The following is a 20,440-nucleotide window of genomic DNA, read 5'->3' on the forward strand; positions in this document are numbered from 1 at the left end:
AGTATATTACATTTACTCAATTACCTTCATCAACTAAACTTATAATCTCTTCAAAGAATTACATCAGGTTTGTTTGATAAGAACTATTTTCCATAAAAATCATGTTGATGGGCAATTATATTCTTACTTTTTAATTCTTCATCAACTGAATCCCCTATCAGCTTAACCATTATTTTGGATATAACTAAGACTATACTTAGAATATATTATTGTGATTTATTTATTATACCACCCACAGCATCATAGGAACTTCCAAGTAGATAACAAGATAAATTCTCTTAGGTTCATTTTAGCAAGGAATATTTGTATGATTGTTAACATACACTTAACTTTCCAGACAATTTCTTACCTTTAGGCTATTCTGACGTTTGACTTTGCCAGTTGAAGTATGAGAGCTGATCCATTTACTAAGGCTGTTGACGAGATAGCAGATAGTCTTGGGAGAAGGAATGACATTGAAAGGTGGAGGTAGTGTGCATTTATCATCAAAGTAGCTAAGCCAAAGCTTGGCACGAGCAAATTTCCATTCTTTGTCTTCATGATTCTAAAATAACAGAAATATTAAGATAAGAGTGGTAAAATGAGCAAGAGAGTCTGCAAAAAAATATGCAATGTTATGAGAATTTATGTTAGTAACTTTACGTGGTTTATATTTTCCAGTACCTTAAACACTAACAATGAATAAATTCATCAATATATGCTATGGCATAAAAAAAGTCAACTACTAGTGTGTATAACTCACATGTTAAATGCACTTTAAAGAAATATCTAAACTAACCAAAAGGTTCAATGAACTGACAAAAACTGATTCTAGACTCAGCTGCCATTAGACTTAATCTTCCATTTCCACATGTCCGCACTTCTAAAATTTTTAACACTACAATATTTTGATACAATTAAAACAGGGAAAATAAAGAAGCCAAACATTCTTGTCTGATCTCTGCCATTCAGTTCATGACCCTACAAATACTTATGCATGTGAACTCAATGAAACTACTTGCATGCATAAAGTTACTCATGCGCGTGTTTCCACAGTCAGGCATTAGACTAGAATCCTTAGCGTAGACAATAACTTTCTCTGGTACAGCACCAAGAACATTGCTGACACTTTGACTTAAAAATAATACATAATAATTAATTTACTTACTGCTATCAGCTGAAAGCTTTTATGAAGCATTGCCACTAAGAGCTTGGTAAGGACAATCACAACCACTACGTTGTAGGTACCAACAATAACAGCGCCCACAAAAGACTGCAATTCTTCACCGTATCTAAATCTAGTGACAAAGATTGCTACATGTGCTAGGGAGAATATGTACCAGAACAGAGCAAAGCAGGTGCCAATAAACCTACAAAAACAAAATAATCTATGGTTAGATCACATATTAAAAAACCTCCACATAAATGTAAAAGAAATTAAAGTGAATTCTATTATTCAGCATGAACTGCCAGACTCATTCAATTATTACTAATTAAGGGCCAGACGGATACTGTTATTTATGTTGAATAGTTCTCTACATCATAAGCAGTCCCACTTAAATCAGCAGGGCTACTTACAGAGTAAGGTGCTACAGAGTTGTCAGTAAGTGTATCATAATCTGGCCCTAACTGATGATATATCTGAGCCTCTCTTTCCATTTCAAATCATTACATTTAAAATAGTAGTTTTCCCTAAAATACTTTTTGTCTCAACCCCTTCCCTAAAAAAACCCAAACAAAAACAAAACAAAAAACTAGATGCAACATTGGCTTAAGCCAGTGCCCAACACAGTGACTATAAAGACTCTCGTTGACTTTACTGAATTTTGGATCAGGTCCTATGTGAGTGAGCAAGAGCAAGAAGGTTCAGTATTTAATGGTAACTGATCAACATAACAACATGAGACACTACCACTGAAGAAGTTATAGTTCTCCCAGACAGACAGTTACCAAATTCACCAAGTAATTCAACTTTATAATCTCAGTGGAAGCATATGAAACATTTTTATTATCTGCAGATCACTGAGTTTATAAGCCATACTGTAGTATATCTTCACGGCACCTTGATTTCAACTTCATGCCCAGCTGCTGTGGAGATACTTCACAACATATTAAAATACAATAAACCTCAAATTTCTAATCACTACAGTTTAAATAGGTATAGTTTAGAAAAAATAAACATTTTTGAGTCTTTATAGTTCATCTTGAAGTTGTTAATGTAGGAAGGAACATACGGATCAACCCACAGCGTGCAAATGTTCTGCTTATCAGAATTCATTATGAAAAAATTGTTACTGTGCATACACTCCCAAATGTAATGTCTCTGTCATTCTACAATTTAAAAAATACCAAAGCACTCCAATCTATATTATTATTTTAACAGTCTTCAAAAAATTGTAAAGACATCTTTAGGTTACTGAAATAGAAGAAAGTATCTGTAAACTGAAACTTTTCTATGTTTCTTCTTTTACAATTTTGTACTTACAAGTATTAAAAAACAATTGTAGTAGGCAGCATGGCAGGTTAGCGTAGTAGCTTTTCATCAGTTGATATCCAGATACTAATCCAGTAAGTAGAGCAAAGCTTGTATAATGACAGCACTTCTTTGCTGAAATTGGTGCTATTAACTCCTCACTTCATATGCACTAAATTTGTTTACCCCGCTAAATAAATAAATAAATAAAAACTTACCAAAGGTAGGTCTTGTAGGCAAATTTTTATCCCAGTACTAATTTTTAATATCACAGAAAATGGAATTTCATAATGGATTGTTAGGAATCACAATACTCTACACACCGCCTGCACTGTAACAACAGCGTGCTAGAACCATTATATACTACAAGTGGGAATGCCCACATTATACCTTTTTTTTTTTTTATTACAAGTGCGGACAGGAGGAAACAGTTTCTTAATTGTGTTAGGGAACGGCATTTTAGCCTCATAGGCTGAGTCTACACTGTGGCTTCTGTGAAATTCAAACCACTCACATAGTACTGGTGAATAGACTTGATGCTTGTGTTTCTACCAGTGCGTTATCTATCCTTACTTAGAGACCTGCCAATACATCAATGTTCAGTTGATACCATTGGTGGAGCTGCAACAGTGGTGAATCCAGGTCATAATTTTCCAGTATACCTACACCACTCAGGTAAATATCCTGCAGAGTCAATGTAAATGTCCTGCAGCAGATTTTTTTAAATTAATATTTTATTTAACATTCTAAAACTCACGAATGGAATGTGTCATTGCTTTGCTGTTCACAGAAGATCCCTGCACAGTCTTTCTCTTCATTTACAGTAAATCCTTTGTCATACAGTTGGGTCAATCCAATCGTGAATGAGAACAAGACAAGAAGGAACATCCCTAGGAATTTTCCAAAGTCTTGCAACATCTGCCCCATTGAAATCTGTGGAACAGATTAATATTTCATTGTTAATGGAAATTGGTAATAACTTATCAATATTCCTTCACTCGGTCCCTACCAAAAAAAATACTGTGAACACTAATTTTTTTAATTTAATGTCAATACCATTGAATCAGAATTCAGGACTGTAGCCAAGAATAGACAACATCAGGTACATTTAGGATATAGAGATGAAATATAAGTATTACTTAACATTATAACACCTAGCCAACAGGCCTGTAAGGTATTAGGCTTAGACAAACAAGGCCTCAGGCCTAAAAACAGGCAGATTTGAGTAGCTATCTTTGGAGTGACCCTGGGTCACAAGATGGAACAGTCACAGGAAGACATCTGTTAAACTGCAGTATATATTTTCTAAATATTAGCAATGTACCTGATGAAGTTGCTTAGAGTATTATGGGGATTTTTGCAGACATAGGGTGTCAGCAAGTTGTCCTGGTGACTGAGTAACATACATATTAACAACTATAAGGGGAACTAACAAGTTAACCTCTGAAAAGCAGAGCATCCCAAAAGTAGTAGGGTGTGGAAGTTCAAATAAGGAATAGAGGTTGAAACCTTCAGAAATATTTATGAATCCCAGTGGATAGCACATTATAAAAGTTGTATCTTGGCCTGCATGTCTTAGGAGACGCTAGGATGATATCCACTGGCGACGAAAGTGACGATGAAGATAAGGAAGATAATGACTGACACTTCAAGATTCCCCAGCAAGAGACAAACATGAGTGATGCCAATCATAGAGCTATAAACTTTGCACCCTTTCTTTTGTTGTATTTCAGGGTTTGTGGGACTGTAAACTTTATCTACTTTGTGGGTTTGTTAATAGAGGGACTTGTGATAAATTGCAGCTGTTTCTCATGTGCTCCGTCAATCTCTTATTCTAATGACATTGGTAATAATCTTTCTGATGCTGTAGCCGCTTATTAGACTGACCCCTTATTGACTACTGCGGCCTAAGAAATTAATCAATCATCAATACACCAATCTCTCAATTAGGCTACAAGATAATTAATGTGTTACAAAATATGTAAAACAAATGGTTTTCCTTAAACCAGTTAAACTGATTTCTTAAAAAACAATTTAAGTTATTATAGGCAAAACAAAATCTTTAAGAAAAAATGACAGGCACTAACAAACAAGTTACTGCCTTTCAATAAACTGTAAATCATTAATTTGCACACAATATCCTGCAACCATAATTTAATGCAGATGACAACTAAGTGCAAATAAGCAACAAACATCAGAGTGTGCTGCATCTGAACAATAATGCCAACACAATTTATCAAGTTCATTTTAAAGAGCAGATGGAGCATTTAATACGGACATTAAAGCCATCAAAACTGTAGGTAGCATAATTCAGTGCGGACCACAAAGTACCATACCTACACCCATTTGTGGGGTACACTACTACTCCACAAAAAACATACAGCTAATTTAGATGCATGTCCCTAAGTTACCAATGTAAGTGCACCTAAAATAAAAGTCTGCAGTAGTTTAACTAAATCATTTTTCAAAACAAATTATATTGGTACATTTTTCCAGTATAGATAAGGCTTCCTAAGTCCATTATTAGGTCTATGTCAATGTATGACATTTAAACAAAAATACAGTATGAGCTGTTTCCCACATTTAAGTACTACAAAGTTATTCCACGATCTAATATTTACAGCACATATGATGGCCCTTACATCACCAGGTAAAACAGAGCCTGTACATAAATGGGAGTGACTCAGGTCATTCTCTTCTTTAAGTTTTGTCTAATGGAGATTCAGTCCTGCCTGGAATATCAGCAGAGGGATAGCTCAGTGATTTGAGCATTGGCCTGCTAAACCCAGAGTTGTGAGTTCAATCCCTGAGGGGGCCTCAGGCTGCTCTCCCAGCCAGCAGCACTGCGAGCACCCAGGAGACGATGACAACTGTCTGCTGGCGAACACCTAGGAGATGACAACAGCTAGCAGTCGTGCTGCACCGTCTGCTGCCAGCCTACCCCTTGCTCCTCCCTCCGTGACAGCAACAGCCGACAATCATTTTTTACCTTTTTCCATGCAGGTGCCATATTGCTGTCAGCATTGTCATCCACCCCCCCTCTCCTGCTGCCACTCTGCTCTTGCCATACCATGGCAAGCATGGAGCCCGCTCAGATGACCGCGGCAGTTGTGACCGCTCTAAACACCATATGCATTATCCAGCAGTATATGCGGAACCAGGACCAGAACCTGCAAAAGCAGGCGAGGAGGCAACCGCAGCGCAGTGAGGAGAGTGATGAGGACATGGACGCAGACTTCTCTCAAAGAATGGGCCCCAGTAGTTTGGCTATCCTGGTGGCAATGGGGCAGGCTCATGCTGTGGAACACCGATTCTGGGCCCCGGAAACAAGCACAGACTGGTGGGACCGCATAGTGTTGCAGGTCTGGGACAATTCCCAGTGGCTGTGAAACTTTCGCATGCGTAAGGGCACTTTCATGAACTTTGTGACTTGCTTTCCCCTGCCCTGAAGCGCATGAATACCAAGATGAGAGTAGCCCTCACAGTTCACAAGCGAGTGGCGATCGCCTTCTGGAAGCTTGCAACGCCAGACAGCTACCGGTCAGTCGGGAATCAGTTTGGAGTGGGCAAATCTACTGTGGGGGCTGCTGTGATCCAAGTAGCCAACGCAATCACTGAGCTGCTGCTATCAAGGGTAGTGACTCTGGGAAATGTGCAGGTCATAGTGGATGGCTTTGCTGCAATGGAATTCCCTAACTGTGGTGGGGCAATAGATGGAACTCATATCCCTATCTTGGGACCGGACCACCTTGGCAGCCGGTACGTAAACCGCAAGGGGTACTTTTCAGTGGTGCTGCAAGCACTGGTGGATCACAAAGGACGTTTCACCGACATCAACGTGGGATGGCCGGGAAAGGTACATGATGCTCGCATCTTTAGGAACCCTGGTCTGTGGGAATGACTGCAGGAAGGGACTTACTTTCCAGACCAGAAAATAACCGTTGGGGATGTTGAAATGCCTATAGTTATCCTTGGGGACTCAGCCTACCCCTTAATGCCATGGCTCATGAAGCCATACATAGGCACCCTGAACAGTAGTAAGGAGCTGTTCAACTATAGGCTGAGCAAGTGCAGAATGGCAGTAGAATGTGCATTTGGACGTTTAAAAGTGCGCTGGCACAGTTTACTGACTCGGTTAGACCTCAGCGAAACCAATATTCCCCCCGTTATTGCTGCTTGCTGTGTGCTCCAGAATATCTGTTAGAATAAGGGGGAGATATGTATGGCGGGGTGGGAGGTTGAGGCAAATCGCCTGGCCACTGATTATGCACAGCCAGACACCAGGGGGGTTAGAAGAGCACAGCAGGGTGCGCTGCACATCAGAGAAGCTTTGAAAACCAGTTTCATGACTGGCTAGGCTATGGTGTGAAATTTCTGTTTGTTTCTCCTTGATGAAAATCTGCCCCCTTTGTTCACTCTACTTCCCTGTAAGCCAACCACCCTCCCCTCCCCGCTTCGATCACCGCTTGCAGAGGCAATAAAGTCATTGTTGTTTCAAATTCATGCATTCTTTACTAATTCGTCATACAAATGGGGGGGATTAACTGCCAAGGTAGCCTGGGAGGGGTGGGGGAGGAGGGAAGCACCGGGTGGGGTGGTAGAGGAGGGGAGGAGGGAAGGACAAGGCCACACTGCCTTGAATGCCAGCTTTCTGTTGCCTGGGCAGGTGCACGGAGGCCCCCCCACCGCATTCTTGGGCGTCTGGGTGAGGAGGCTATGGAATGTAGGGAAGAGGGCAGTTGGTTACACAGGGGCTGCAGCAGCAGTCTGTGCTCCTGCTGCCTTTCCTGCACCTCAACCATATGCCGGAGCATATCAGTTTGATCCTCCAGTAGCCTCAGCATTGCATCCTGCCTCCTCTCATCACACTGACGCGACCTCTCCTCTCACTCATCCCTCCTCTCCTAGCATTCATTTTGTGCTTTCCTGGACTCTGACATTGTCTCCTTCCATGCATTGTGCTGGGCTCTTTCAGCATGGGAGGACTGCATGAGTTCAGAAAACATTTCATCGCGAGTGCATTTTCTTCAGCTTCTAATCTTTGATAGCCTCTGGGACAGAGATAATACGTGGAGCGATTAAACATTTGCAGCTGCGGGAGGGAAAAAAAGGAAGAGTAGTCTTTTAAAAGAGACATTTTAGAGAACAACGGGTAGACTCTTTCACGGTGAATCAATCTGTTAACATTACATAGCACGTGTGCTTTCTTTAGAAGGTCACATTTTGCCTCTTATATTGAGGGCCTGCCAGTATGGTGTGAGAGATCACACACGCAGGGCTGGCGGGCAACAGAATTCAGCTTGCAGACAGACATGGTAAGCCACAGTCTTTCGGATTCTTCAACCTTCCTAACATGTGGGAATGGTTTCAAACAGCAGCACCCTCCTTTCCCATACCAAGCACCTGCTGGGTTCGCCCTTTAAAATGGGTTGGCCATTTAAAAGGAGGGGCTGCGGTTTTCAGGTTAACGTGCAGCAGAAACCCAACTAAACACCCCTCTCCCTCCCCCACACCCAATTCTCTGGGATGATCGCTTCACCCCTCCTCCCACCGCGTGACTAACAGCAGGGATGATTTCTGTTCAGCCACAGGCAAATAGCCCAGCAGGAACAGCCACCTCTGAATGTCCCCTTAATAAAATTCCCCTATTTCAACCAGGTGACCATGAATGATATCACTCTCCTAAGGATAATACGGAGAGATAAAGAACGGCTGTTGCTTGAATGCCAGCAAACACCGGGACCATACGCTGCCATGCTTTGTTATGCAAGGATTCCAGACTATGTGCTGCTGGCCTGCCGTGGTAAAGTGTCCTACCATGGAGGACGGAATAAGGCTGCCCTCCCCAGAAACTTTCTGCAAAGGCTTTGGGAGTACATCCAGGAGAGCTTCATTGAGATGTCTCTGGAGGATTTCCGCTCCATCCCCATACACATTAACAGACTTTTCCAGTAGCTGTACTGGCCGTGAATGCATCCCAAGTCTTCAGGGCAAATTAATCATTAAACCCACTTGCTTTTAAACCATGTATTATATTTACAAAGGTACACCCACCAGAGGTCCGTTCTCTGCCTTTTAGGTCTGGGAGCCCAGCTTCTATAGGTTGGGAGGGTACTAGATCCAGGGTGAAAAACAGTTCCTGGCTGTCGGGGAAAACGGTTTCTCCTCTTGCTTGCTGTGCTTCAACCTCCTCTTCCTCCTCCTCATCTTCCTCGTCCCCAAAATCCATTTCCCTGTTGCATGAGAGTCCATTGATGGAGTCCATGCACAGGGTTGGGGTAGTTGTAGGGGCACCTCCTAGAATGGCATGCAGCTGATCATAGAAGCGGCATGTCTGGGGCTCTGACTCAGAGTGGCCGTTTGTCTCTTTGGTTTTTCGGTAGGCTTGCCTGAGCTCCTTAATTTTCACGCGGCACTGCTGCAGGTCCCTGTTATAGCCTCTGTCCATCATGCCCTTGGAGATTTTTTCAAATATTTCGGCATTTCGTCTTTTCAAACAGAGTTCTGATAGCAGGGATTCGTCTCCCCATACAGCGATCAGATCCAGTACCTCCCGTTTGGTCCATGCTGGAGCTCTTTTGCGATTCTGGGACTGCATGGTCACCTGTGCTGAAGAGCTCTGCATGGTCACCTGTGCTGAAAAGCTCACCACTCTGGAAATGAAATTCAAAAGTTCGCGGGGCTTTTCCTATCTACCTGGCCAGTGCATCTGAGATGAGAGTGCTGTCCAGAGCAGTCACAATGGAGCACTCTCGGATAGCTCCCGGAGGCCAATACCGTCGAATTGCGTCCACACTACCCCAAATTGGACCCAGCAAGGTCGATTTCAGCGCTAATCCATCGTCGGGGAGGAGTACAGAAACCGGATTTAAGAGTCCTTAAAGTCGGAAAAAATGGCTTCGTAGTGTGGACGGGTGCAGGACTAAACCGATCTAACGCTGCTAAATCCGACCTAAACTCGTAGTGTAGACCAGGGCTCTGAGTATCTTTCCCAGACCTGAAGAAGAGCTCAGAGAAAAGCTTTTATGCTACACAATCACCAACAGAAGTTGGTCCAATAAAAAATATCTCACCCACCTTCTCTTAATATCTGGGGACCAAAACAGCTATAATACCACAGAAAGACAGACAGACAGGCCATCATATGTACTGCACTGTGGTCCACTGTGTTCTAAAGAAAGTGATTTTAGTTTTACTTCCATGCAGCTTTCTTGTTTTGGGAGCATGATATACATAGAATCATAGGGTAGAATAGAATATCAGGGTTGGAAGGGACCTCATGAGGTCACCTAGTCCAACCCCCTGCTCAAAGCAGGACCAATCCCCAATTTTTGCCCCAGATCCCTAAATGGCCCCCTCAAGGATTGAACTCACAACCCTGGGTTTAGCAGGCCAATGCTCAGGCCACTGAGCTATCCCTCCCCCATTGGATCCAGAATTAGTAGTACACTGCTATTTTATAGGATGTATACATCTTTGGACTATATGAAAAGGAAGGGATCTCTGTACCAAGCTGTGACCTAGGACAGAGAGTAAGAGCTGTCAGATTTAGTATTTCATAATTTCTATCCTTTCAACACAAGTTACAAAACCCAGCAAAACAAAATTATGCCCCCAAAACATGAAAGCTGCATGGAAGTTAAAAAAAAAAGGGGGGGGGGGGGACCTTCTTCAGAGTACAGTGGACCAGGCAACTAGTACACAGACCAAATACCTGTTACTCTAACTATAGTCAATACTATATCTTTCCAAGTGTTTATAATTTGTAGACAACTTGAAAGCTGAAAATGTTAGTATACAAAAACAAATTTTGTAAAATGCTCTTCTTAATATACCTAGTATTAATAAACTTATAATTGACTTTTTTCTTAAAATAGGTTTTATAGGCCAACATGTAAAACGATTCAGTACTTCAAAATATCTCCAACTGCCAACAGAACACAGTAGCTTCCCTTCATTTTTCACTGTTGGGGTGCCATACCATGTTTAATTACTACTATTTGAACTTGTGACCTACTTTTGGAAAATACTTTAAGAGTTGTTGCTCAAGTTGTACTGGTCAACAGTAATAACATAAGATTCAGTGTGAAACTGAATAGGGTGACTGTTGACTATATTTGTTTACTCAGAATTTTGACTTCACTACATAGCTGCCTAATAAAATTACATAAGAAAGATATAGTACATAAACCAGTATGTTAAACAGCAAACCTCTTTAAAACATAGGAGATACTTTAATGTTCAGTGTATTTGTACTATAAACATAATACTCTTACTTTAACATCATTATGTTAAGTAGCTGCCTGAAAGTATTCAAATGATTTTTCATTGTGTGAGCACGTGTGTGTGAGGAAGAAAAATGAGAAACAAATAAAAAGAAAAATAGCAATATAACTGAGATACAGAACCATAGCTAGAGAGGGAGAAAGACAAGAGAAAAGAACTGTTTGGGAAGATTATAGAAAGAGGTAGTTAACATTAATCGGCTACAAAACACAAATGTTCTTTCTAAAGTAACTTCTATCTTGAATTTTTTTTAAAATTCAGCATGTGAAATTTCTATTACTTTTCCTTTTCAGAGCACAATTAAGGGGCTACATTTTATAAAAGAGCCAAAATAAATCTGTTAAAAAAATGGTAGGTTGCAAAGTCAAGCACTAAAGTTAGGAAATGCCAGATTTAATCTTAATCCCCCACCAATACCACTTGTGTCCACCCTGTATCCTGAATGAGGTAGGGGAATATTGAAAAAATAGTATATGATCATGCAATTAAAGACTATATCATAATACATATGTACAAGATCAAGACTAGCATTTTCTCTGACAGCAATATTATTTACCTGAAGTGGTCCTAGGATAGAACTGGTTGTATACATGAAGAAGAGTCGAAGGTAACTAAGAACATTAGCAAAAGCAAAGAGACCTTCTGCCACCAATGTAGGATGGAATGCGTCCCAGTCCTTTCTATCAGCATAATCATGGAACTAGAGTTTCAGAAGAAAATGTTGAAGTTACTTACATTATTTAAAAAAAAAAAAAAAAAAAAAAGAAGAATCTATCACAAGTGTAATTCAAAGGTATTCTACAATAATTGATGAGTTTGCCTTCAATGTATTCTGTGTAGTTAAAACAACACTTTATACAGATACAAGCCAGAGTGGTTAGTAGATAGGGCACTGAACTGGGAATCAGGTGACTAAGGTTCAATTCAAGGCTCTGCCACTCACCTATACGGTGTGAGCTTGGGCAAGTCACTTCTCCGGGTGTTGTTTTCCTTCCTACTCTGTATTACCTATTTAGGTTGTAAACTCTTTGAGATAGGGACTGTCACTATGTGCATGAACAGCACCTACCACATGGGGCCCTGATATAGGCACTACTGTAAAACAAATAACGATAAGTAAAAAAACACCGTAAAACACAGAACAAACCAACTTATGTAATGATGATAGACTTGCAGGTCTTAACCAATTTTGGAAGGGGAGAGGACTTAGGGATAATTGGGTTCCTTCAGGATGATGGATGTCTTATGAGTATACACACATTTCTATCCTTCATACATCTGTTATCTGCCATTCTCCAGAGGTCACACTTGAGAAATCATAAGCAGTAAGAAAAAGATCAAAAGAGAGGAAAGGCAGGAGTGAACATAAATAATTTTGGCATTTATTATTTAATGGCAGGCCATAAGACTATGGTATGGCAGAAAGTTGCATCTGCAGACAGGAGCATGTCTGGCCCAAATGATAGCAATCCAACCCAGGATCGCTTATACTGAAAGATGAAGGAATGCACCAGTGATCAAACAGCTGCCCTACAGATTTCTTTATGCTGTCTTTCTTTCTGTCCATGATGTGGAGAATGCTCTGATTGAATAAGCTTTTGAGTCTTGAGGAAGAATTTTGCCAGAAGAGAAGTAAGTATGTCTAATGGCCAATTTGATCTATCAGGAAGGTTTCTTTTGACAGCCAAGCAGAGGTAACAGCACATAGGTTTATTTCCAACCCCAAGATCTTCCTAGATAATACTTAAAAAACTCATCCTAAGAACCTCAAAAGCAACAAAGAGTTTTGTGAGAGGTTCAGGTTTTGGTGAAAGGGATGATAATGCAGAACAGTGCTACAGCTCGAAACCAGAATTTCTGATGCAGGATTTTGAACTATGTAACTGGTGAGAATTGAATAAATCGTTGTTCAATAAGCAGTTCCCAAACTCACCAACTCTTTTAACTGAGGAAATAAACAGGAGAAACAAAACTAAGCTCACCTACTCTTTGAAACCAAATTCTCTTGTACATGCCAGATAAGGGGTAGCAACCTCATTCGGTGGAGAGATCATAATTCCACTTCTAATTACTGTCCATTGACCAGGGGGTATAAATTTAGGATTAACTACTCCCCTCAATCCACAGTAAAGCTCCCAACAGAACTTTTTGCAAATGTCCAAGGGTAGACTATGACCTTAATGTGTAACTGAATTGCTTTGTTATTATTTGTTCAATATCACATTCAGCACTCCATGGGACAATATATCAACTTTAATACCATTGCTATCTCTGGCCTTTGTTTCCCACCCTTTGGCTTCATCCTTTTTTAGTTTCTTTTTTCTTCTCTGTCTTTGTCTCTCTCCTGTTTTCCCTCTGCATTTCTTTCCCTGTAGCAATTCTCATTTCAGAGCCCCATGGACTTCAAACTCCCCTTTCCCATTATATCTAAGATACTATTTTCCCTCCTACTCTGTCTTGTCCATTTAGATTGTAAACTCTTTGAAATAGGGACTCTCACTATGTGCATGAACAACCTACCACATTGGACCCTGGTATAGTCCCTGATCTAGGGCCCTAATATCTGGCAACCTCACAAACTAATATTTTTATCCTCATAACACTCCAGTGAGGTACAGAAGTGCTATTATCCCATTTTAAAGTTGAGGAACCAAAACATGTAGAGATTAAATGACTTGGCAAAGTCCACACAAGCAGTTTGTGGCAGAGTAAGAATTGAACCCAGATCTCCCAAGTTCCAGGCTAGCGACCTAAAGACTGGACCACCCTACCTCTCGCTAAAACAATTCTGTCCTCTAAAAAATTATCAGCAATAACACAATTAATGCTGACATTACAGTGTTGTCACTTGGAAGTAGACTAGACTTCTGTGTACAACAGAAGGGTTGAAAATAATGGTGGATCTGTATGGACTAGAAGTTTGTAGAGGAGCATCCCTCTTGAAAAGCCTCCCATAATTCTCAGACTGAAATATCAGAGGACAATGTTACAAAAATATTTCTGTATTTAGCAAATAAAAAAATGATCCTCAGAGGATCAGAGGACTCTCTCTGAATGACTGCAATTTTACTTCTTTTTCCAACTCCTCAGGAAGGGCAGAAGCTGTTTGTGATTATAATCTCATGTACCAGTAATGATTGTCTGTCTATTGTTTCATTATCCGAAGAGGATGAAGGCACCATGTATAATCATATGAGGCTTTACAACCCTGAAAGCTTTTTCTTCCCCCAGTAGGAAATGAGGAAGCTGTTCAATATTTTTTATTTTCATCATTCAATTAGTGGTCCTTGCCTTATTTACTGCACACCATCCATGCCTGCAGTGAATACAGAATTCATTTTCTAATGGTCTTTCCTAGTGTGCTCATCACCAAGTGCATCACGAACATTTTAAGAAAAGGAGTACTTGTGGCACCTTAGAGACTAACCAGTTTATTTGAGCATGAGCTTTCGTGAGCTACAGCTCACTTCATCGGATGCATGCATCCGATGAAGTGAGCTGTAGCTCACGAAAGCTCATGCTCAAATAAACTGGTTAGTCTCTAAGGTGCCACAAGTACTCCTTTTCTTTTTACGAATACAGACTAACACGGCTGTTACTCTGAAACCAAACATTTTAAGGTGGGTGCACAACTGATTGGAAAACCGTACTCAGAGAGTAGTTATCAGTGGTTCACAGTCAAACTGGAAGGGCATAATGAGTGAGGTCCAACAGGCATCTGTCCTGGTCCCAGATCTATTCAATACCTTCATAAATGATTTGGAAAATGGCATACAGTACACTTATAAAGTCTACAGATGATATCATGATGGGAGGGGTTGCAAGCACTATTGCCAGCGTTATTGAGCATTCATAGCTCTGATTGACTTCAGTTTCATTTATGAACATTCAACACATTTACAAGTCAGGCCCCAGCTATCTCAAGATGGCTACACAGAAAATGAGGAACACAGCATAAAAGGCCACTTGTCAGAAATTTGGTGTAAGTGACTTGGTGAGCAACACAAGATTGTGGCGCGGGAAGGACAGAATTGAGTTTTCTTAGGTGGCATTCACGTTAACGACAACTCAAGCCTTTCTCTTCATGCAGTCTATTACCTTATTCTCCACACACCTTACAGAGCAAATGAGTTACGGATCCTTCAAACAGCCTCAATAATTATATAATCCTGATTCACTCCCTGAACACCATCTATCCTATATGCTAAATGAGGCTGCGATCCCATGGAAAAAACAGTATGTGATCATGTAACAAAAGGCTGCTTCATAATGCACACACATGCCGGGTGGATTAAGGAATGAAGGCTGAAGTGGCAACCTGCATTCTGGTATTTTTTAACATCCGAATGCTTGATTTTTCAATCTTAATGAGGTTTGTTAAATGTAAATGTAATTTCCTAGATTTTTTTTAAAAGGAAAGGGTAAAAAATTCTGTCATGTACCACTGAAGAAACTTATGTGTCATCACTTGGGTTTGAACCCTGATTTTTCAACATTATAGCACATCTTGAACTACAAGATAACTAAATTATCTGGAAGCAGGAGAAGGTGCTGGGAATGACCACCAAACCTATTTGCTGGATCTGGCCAAGTAGTCAGGGACAGCCTGGCACTCTGCCTCCCCGCCCAGGAAATAGAAGTCTCCTTCCCATGTGATTTCCCCCCACGGGAAGGGGAGATGAACCACGTACTAGGTACAGGGATGCCGGACCAGGTTCTCTCCCTTCCCAACTGCCAGAGCGGAGATCTGCTATAAGGTTCCCATTGCAGTGTCTGCTGCTGCATTAGCCCAGACTTTGAAATTATTCATGTTCAGTTATTTCTGTATGCTGCCAAAACTTTGCTGATGATGTAACCAACAGAAAGGAAACGGTGATTTTCAAAGGTTATACACCTCAGCCAACAGAATTTTATGGAGAAAAGAAAAGGCACTTTTCTGGCCTCAGGGTTTTCTCCCTGCTGAATTTAAAAGGCCTGCTGCATATGACTGAGGTGTTAGAGTTTCTTAAAAAAAAAAAACAAACAAAAAAAAAACAAAAAAAAAAAACAAAAAAAAAAAACAAGCACATTTTTTTTATATTGGAAAGTGTCCAGCAATATTAGTTCTCACTAAAACGCTAAAGAATCAGGGTAGCTGATGTGCCAGTTTCAGACAGCGGCACGTGCATAAGTTCACACCCCATTTCTGGAGTTTAAGCAAATGCAACAAAACATCCTGACATCTAGCAAAACTATAATTTCAAAATAGAAACTGCTGCTAGCCCCTCACATGCTTATGTTCTGCATCAGTGTTAAATATGTGCAGACTAAAATGAGACTATGGCCTTAAGTATTTAGGACTGCAGAATTATTTTTCCTAAGCCCTTCTCAAAATAAAAAAAATTCTGTATTTCCCCCCCAATCAGCCCCAGTTCAGCTTGAGATCTGAGTCGTGGATATTCACCTTGTTATGAGCAACTACCTTGAGAGCAAAGGTTGCCAAATAGAGGGAATTCATGACAAAACTAAGCTGATTACGAGATTCTTCTAAAAAGTCTTCCAGGCCTTCATACCAAAGTCTTTTGACATCTGACCACACCATTCCTGGTGGAGAGAAAAAGCAAACAAAAAGATGTCACTGCATTACACTGTATAGGCTTTCTACTAGTTCTAGTGTGTTCCCGATGCGTGTTTTGTTTTGCTTTTAAACTAAAATAAGGCCACCTACTTCTTTTCAAAGTGTTTTAGTGAGAAGAAAGAAGGGGGGAATTTTGTACATCTATCTGAATAGTATTGAGTTTGCTCATAAAGTACAACAGTGCAGTAATCATCATTTATAATGATAAAGTAATTATAAATGTTTACCTTCCACAAGTCAACTCTTTAGCTGAAGAAAATTATCTTTAATAAGGGGGAAGAGGAGAGTCTGGTTTAGGACAAGAGTCCAAAGCCTCACTACAGTTGACATTTTAAAAAGTCAACTTTATTTCAGAAAGCTTGGAACCTCATCACACTGTGCTACAAATACATTTTTGTGAATGTATTTGAACTAGAAAATGACCCAAGAAAAAACAGCTTAAAACTAAACTTCTCTCGCTACAATCATCATAATTCCTGTAAGGTTAATGACTCAACAGAAATTTTTCCTACCTATTTGATTCAAGGTAACTTAACAGGAAACAAGGGGTTTTTGGTTTTACCCTGCAAAATGTACAGGTTTAGCCTATTCACAAAGAGATCTAAGGTCTTCAATGGAACTTTTTTCCCCCTCGCTACTGAGTCATAGACCTCAATTAGGTGTTAAATTCTACCATTATTAACTACTTTACACTGATTCAGAAAAATTCAGCTAATAAAATTCAGTGAGTGAATATTCATATCACAACCTGCCATTTCATAATTTCAAAGGACCTTTTGTAGAAATACAGCTGCACATTTAAGATACACAAATAATCAGTTATTTAATGTTCTTCTGATTATTTGGATAATTCAGATGTTTGCTACTATATTCAAAATTAGGAGAAAAGTAGCATTTACATTACTGGCAACTGAAAACTGTTGGACTTGGCACAGGTTTTTGCAAGTCTTCTAAAACTTTGGTCCAACAAAAGCAAAGGCAAGTCAGATAAATAACCTAAAATACTTTTTGCAGCGCATTCCTTGTTGTTCAGTAAGAAATATGTTGCGATGATAAAAGATTAGAGCCAAGCAGAATAGAAAACACATACTGCCACAGCCAGAAGTAGAAGGTAAAAGACCTATTCTTCCTGGTTATGAGTCTTAGTTTTGGGGTGTTTTGTCTGTACATTGCAAAAATTGTTTAATGTGTAACTAAAACTGACCTAGTTAACAAAAGAAGTTAACGGTGTAAAACGGTAGTATAGGAAATCCTAAAAATGTTGCATCATTTGTCTAGAAGTATAAGATTTTGTTGCTTTTTTTTGTCTTGGATTGATTATTTTGGGAGGGAGGGCTAATAGTACTCAAAATATTGAAAAGTTAATCTAGTATAAAAAACCTGCTTTTAACTTTAAGTTTTGGAGTCAAAACAGAATTTTTGCTATGATCACACAGTATTGATTCAATAAAAAGTATACCAATGCTCCAAATTCCGACAAGATAAAGTTAGTTAATGATTGGTCGAAATAACATAATTCTTTTCCTCCAAGTTAATTTTAGTACTTTTTAAAAATATATTTTATTGGAGGTATCCCAAGGTGCATTTATTCTGTATGTATCTCCTTATATGATTCAACAACAAATGCAAAAATAACCCATTTATATACATTTAAAATACTTAATTTAAAAGTATTAAGATTGACTAATCTCAAAAAAAGATCTTAGTTGGGTACTAGTAATGTGTCTGAGTTACAAATCACTCCCTTTCAATCTTATCTCACAACAAAGAAACAAATTCCCTTCACGGTTTTCAATATGAGTTAAGTGCCTAGGCACTTTTGAAAATCCCACTAAGTACCTACCTGCAACTAAACACTTTCAAAAATCTGTCCCTAAGTGACCTAGCAGCCTAAATCCCAATTTCAACCTTGACTTGAAAGCCTCGGTCACTTAAGTGTTTTACCCCTTGTCTTTACGAGTCATTTAACTAGAGGTCTGGCTCAACTGTACCCGTTAACTCACCCCTCCCCTTGTCCAGACACAAAATCTCCTCAAATACGTGTTGCTCATAGAATTACTCATGGAGCATGCTACATATCTTTAGTGCACAGTCTCTACTTGTAGGCCTGATCTGTTATATTGGAGGTGATTTAAGTATGCTAGGTCTATTGTTTTTCCTTAAAGAGGCTTCTTTCCACCTATGGATTAAATTATCATCACTCCTAATCTTACTAAAAAATTATATTGATTTTACAATTTATTAGGGTTGTCAAGCGATTAAAAAAGTTAATCGCAATTAATCGCACTGTTAAACAATAATGGAATACCATTTATTTAAATAGTTTTGGATGTTTTCTACATTTTCGAATATATTGATTTCAATTATAACCCAGAATACAAAGTGTACAGTGCTCACTTTATATTTATTTTTGATTACATATATTTGCACTGTAAAAGAACAAAAGAAATAGTATTTTTCAATTCACCTAATACAAGTACTGTAATGCAATCTCTATCATGAAAGTTGAACTTACAAATGTAGAATTATGTACCAAAAAAAAAAAAAATAACTGCATTCAAAAATAAAACAATGTAAAACTTTAGAGCCTGCAACTCCACTCAGTCCTACTTCTTATTCTCCCAATCGCTCAGATAAACAAGTTTGGTTACAATTTGCAGAAGATAATGGTCCCCACTTCTTCTTTACAATGTCACCTGAAAGCGAGAAAAGGCATTCACATGGCACTGTTTTAGCCAATGCTGAAAGATATTTATGTGCCAGATGCGCTAAAGATTCCTTCACGCTTCAACCACCATTCCAGAGGACATGTTGATGACAGGTTCTGCTCGATAACGATCCAAAGCAGAGCGGACCGACATGTTCATTTTCATTATCTGAGTCAGATGCCACCAGCAGAAGGTTGATTTTATATTTTTGGTGGTTCGGGTTCTGTAGTTTCTGTATCTGAGTGTTACTCTTTTAAGTCTTCTGAAAGCATGCTCCACATCTCATCCCTCTGAAATTTTGGATGGCACTTCAGATTCTTAAACCTTGGGTCGAGTGCTGTAGATTTTTTTTGTTACATAACTGCACTCAAAAATAAAACAATGCAAAACTTTAGCACCTACAAGTCCACTCTGTCCTACTTCTTGTTCAGCCAATCACAAGACAAACAAGTTTGTTTACATTTTCAAGAGATAATGCTGCCCACTTCTTATTTACAATGTGACCAGAAAGTGAGAACAGGCATTCATATGGGACTTTTGTAGCCGACATTGCAAGGTATTTACGTACCAGATATGCTAAACATTTGTATGCTCCTTCATGCTTCGGCCACCATTCCAGAGGAAATGCTTCCATGCTGATGACGCTCGTTAAAAAAACAATGCATTAATTACATTTGTGACTGAATTCCTTGGGGGGAGAACTATATGTCTCCAGCTCTATTTTATTTGCATTCTGCCGTATATTTCATGTTATAGTAGTCTTGGATGATGACTCGGCACATGTTCATTTTAAGAACACTTTTGCTGCAGATCTGACAAAATGCAAAGAAGGTACCAATGTGAGATTTCTAAAGATAGCTACAGCACTCAACCCAAAGTTTAAGAATCTGAAGTGCCTTCCAAAATCTGAGAGGGACAAGGTCTGGAGCATGCTTTCAAAAGTCTTAAAAGAGCAACACTCCAATGAGGAAGCTACAGAACCCGAACCACCAAAAAAGAAAATCAACCTTCTGCTGCTGGCATCTGATGATGAAAATGAACATGTGTCGGTCCACACTGCTCTAGACTGTTACTGAGCAGAACCTGTCATCAGCATGGACGCATGTCCTCTGGAATGACGGTGGAAGCATGAAGGGACATATGAATCTTTAGCATAGTGTTTCCCAAACTTGGGAAGCCGCTTGCTCAGGGAAAGCCCCTGGTGGGCCGGGCCGGTTTGCTTACCTGCTGCATCCGCAGGTTCGGCTGATCGTGGCTCCCCCTGGCCGCGGTTCACCACTCCAGGCCAATGGGGGCTGCGGGAAGCAGCGGCTGGTATGTCCCTCGGCCCATGCTGCTTCCCGCAGCACCCATTGGCCTGGAGCGGCAAACCGCGGC

The 20,440-nt window shown here is 39.9% G+C and overlaps 2 protein-coding genes across 5 annotated transcripts in view; both read right to left on the reverse strand.

Annotated features, from left to right (window-relative positions):
• The window catches only part of TRPC1 (transient receptor potential cation channel subfamily C member 1), a 46,846-nt gene that overhangs the window by 8,636 nt on the left and 17,770 nt on the right, over nucleotides 1-20,440 (reverse strand). For 3 of the 4 annotated variants that reach the window (XM_007054999.4, XM_037909642.2, XM_043522829.1), the window contains 5 exons: nucleotides 16,182-16,321; nucleotides 11,295-11,438; nucleotides 3,210-3,385; nucleotides 1,148-1,349; nucleotides 350-544 (listed from right to left, as the gene is read on the reverse strand). In XM_007054999.4, the coding sequence (XP_007055061.1) occupies nucleotides 350-544; nucleotides 1,148-1,349; nucleotides 3,210-3,385; nucleotides 11,295-11,438; nucleotides 16,182-16,321 (857 nt within the window). Of the gene's footprint in view, nucleotides 1-349; nucleotides 545-1,147; nucleotides 1,350-3,209; nucleotides 3,386-11,294; nucleotides 11,439-16,181; nucleotides 16,322-20,440 lie in introns of those variants that run through there. The other variant, XM_037909644.2, reaches the window with a different exon arrangement.
• Nucleotides 7,483-8,954, reverse strand: LOC119567132 (trihelix transcription factor GT-2). Its single transcript, XM_037909648.1, has 2 exons — nucleotides 8,507-8,954; nucleotides 7,483-7,544 (listed from the first exon to the last, which is right to left on the reverse strand). The coding sequence occupies exons 1-2, from the start codon at nucleotides 8,901-8,903 to the stop codon at nucleotides 7,531-7,533; spliced, it is 411 nt and encodes a 136-aa protein (XP_037765576.1). The 5' UTR covers nucleotides 8,904-8,954; the 3' UTR covers nucleotides 7,483-7,530.

The sequence above is a fragment of the Chelonia mydas genome, chromosome 9 (genome assembly GCF_015237465.2).
Source record: "Chelonia mydas isolate rCheMyd1 chromosome 9, rCheMyd1.pri.v2, whole genome shotgun sequence".
In the NCBI taxonomy this organism is placed as follows: domain Eukaryota; kingdom Metazoa; phylum Chordata; order Testudines; family Cheloniidae; genus Chelonia; species Chelonia mydas.

What these genes read in the sequence shown, in the direction of transcription:
- LOC119567132 (XM_037909648.1), bottom strand. Translation starts at nt 8,903, where the DNA reads ATGATGGACAGAGGCTATAACAGGGACCTGCAGCAGTGCCGCGTGAAA.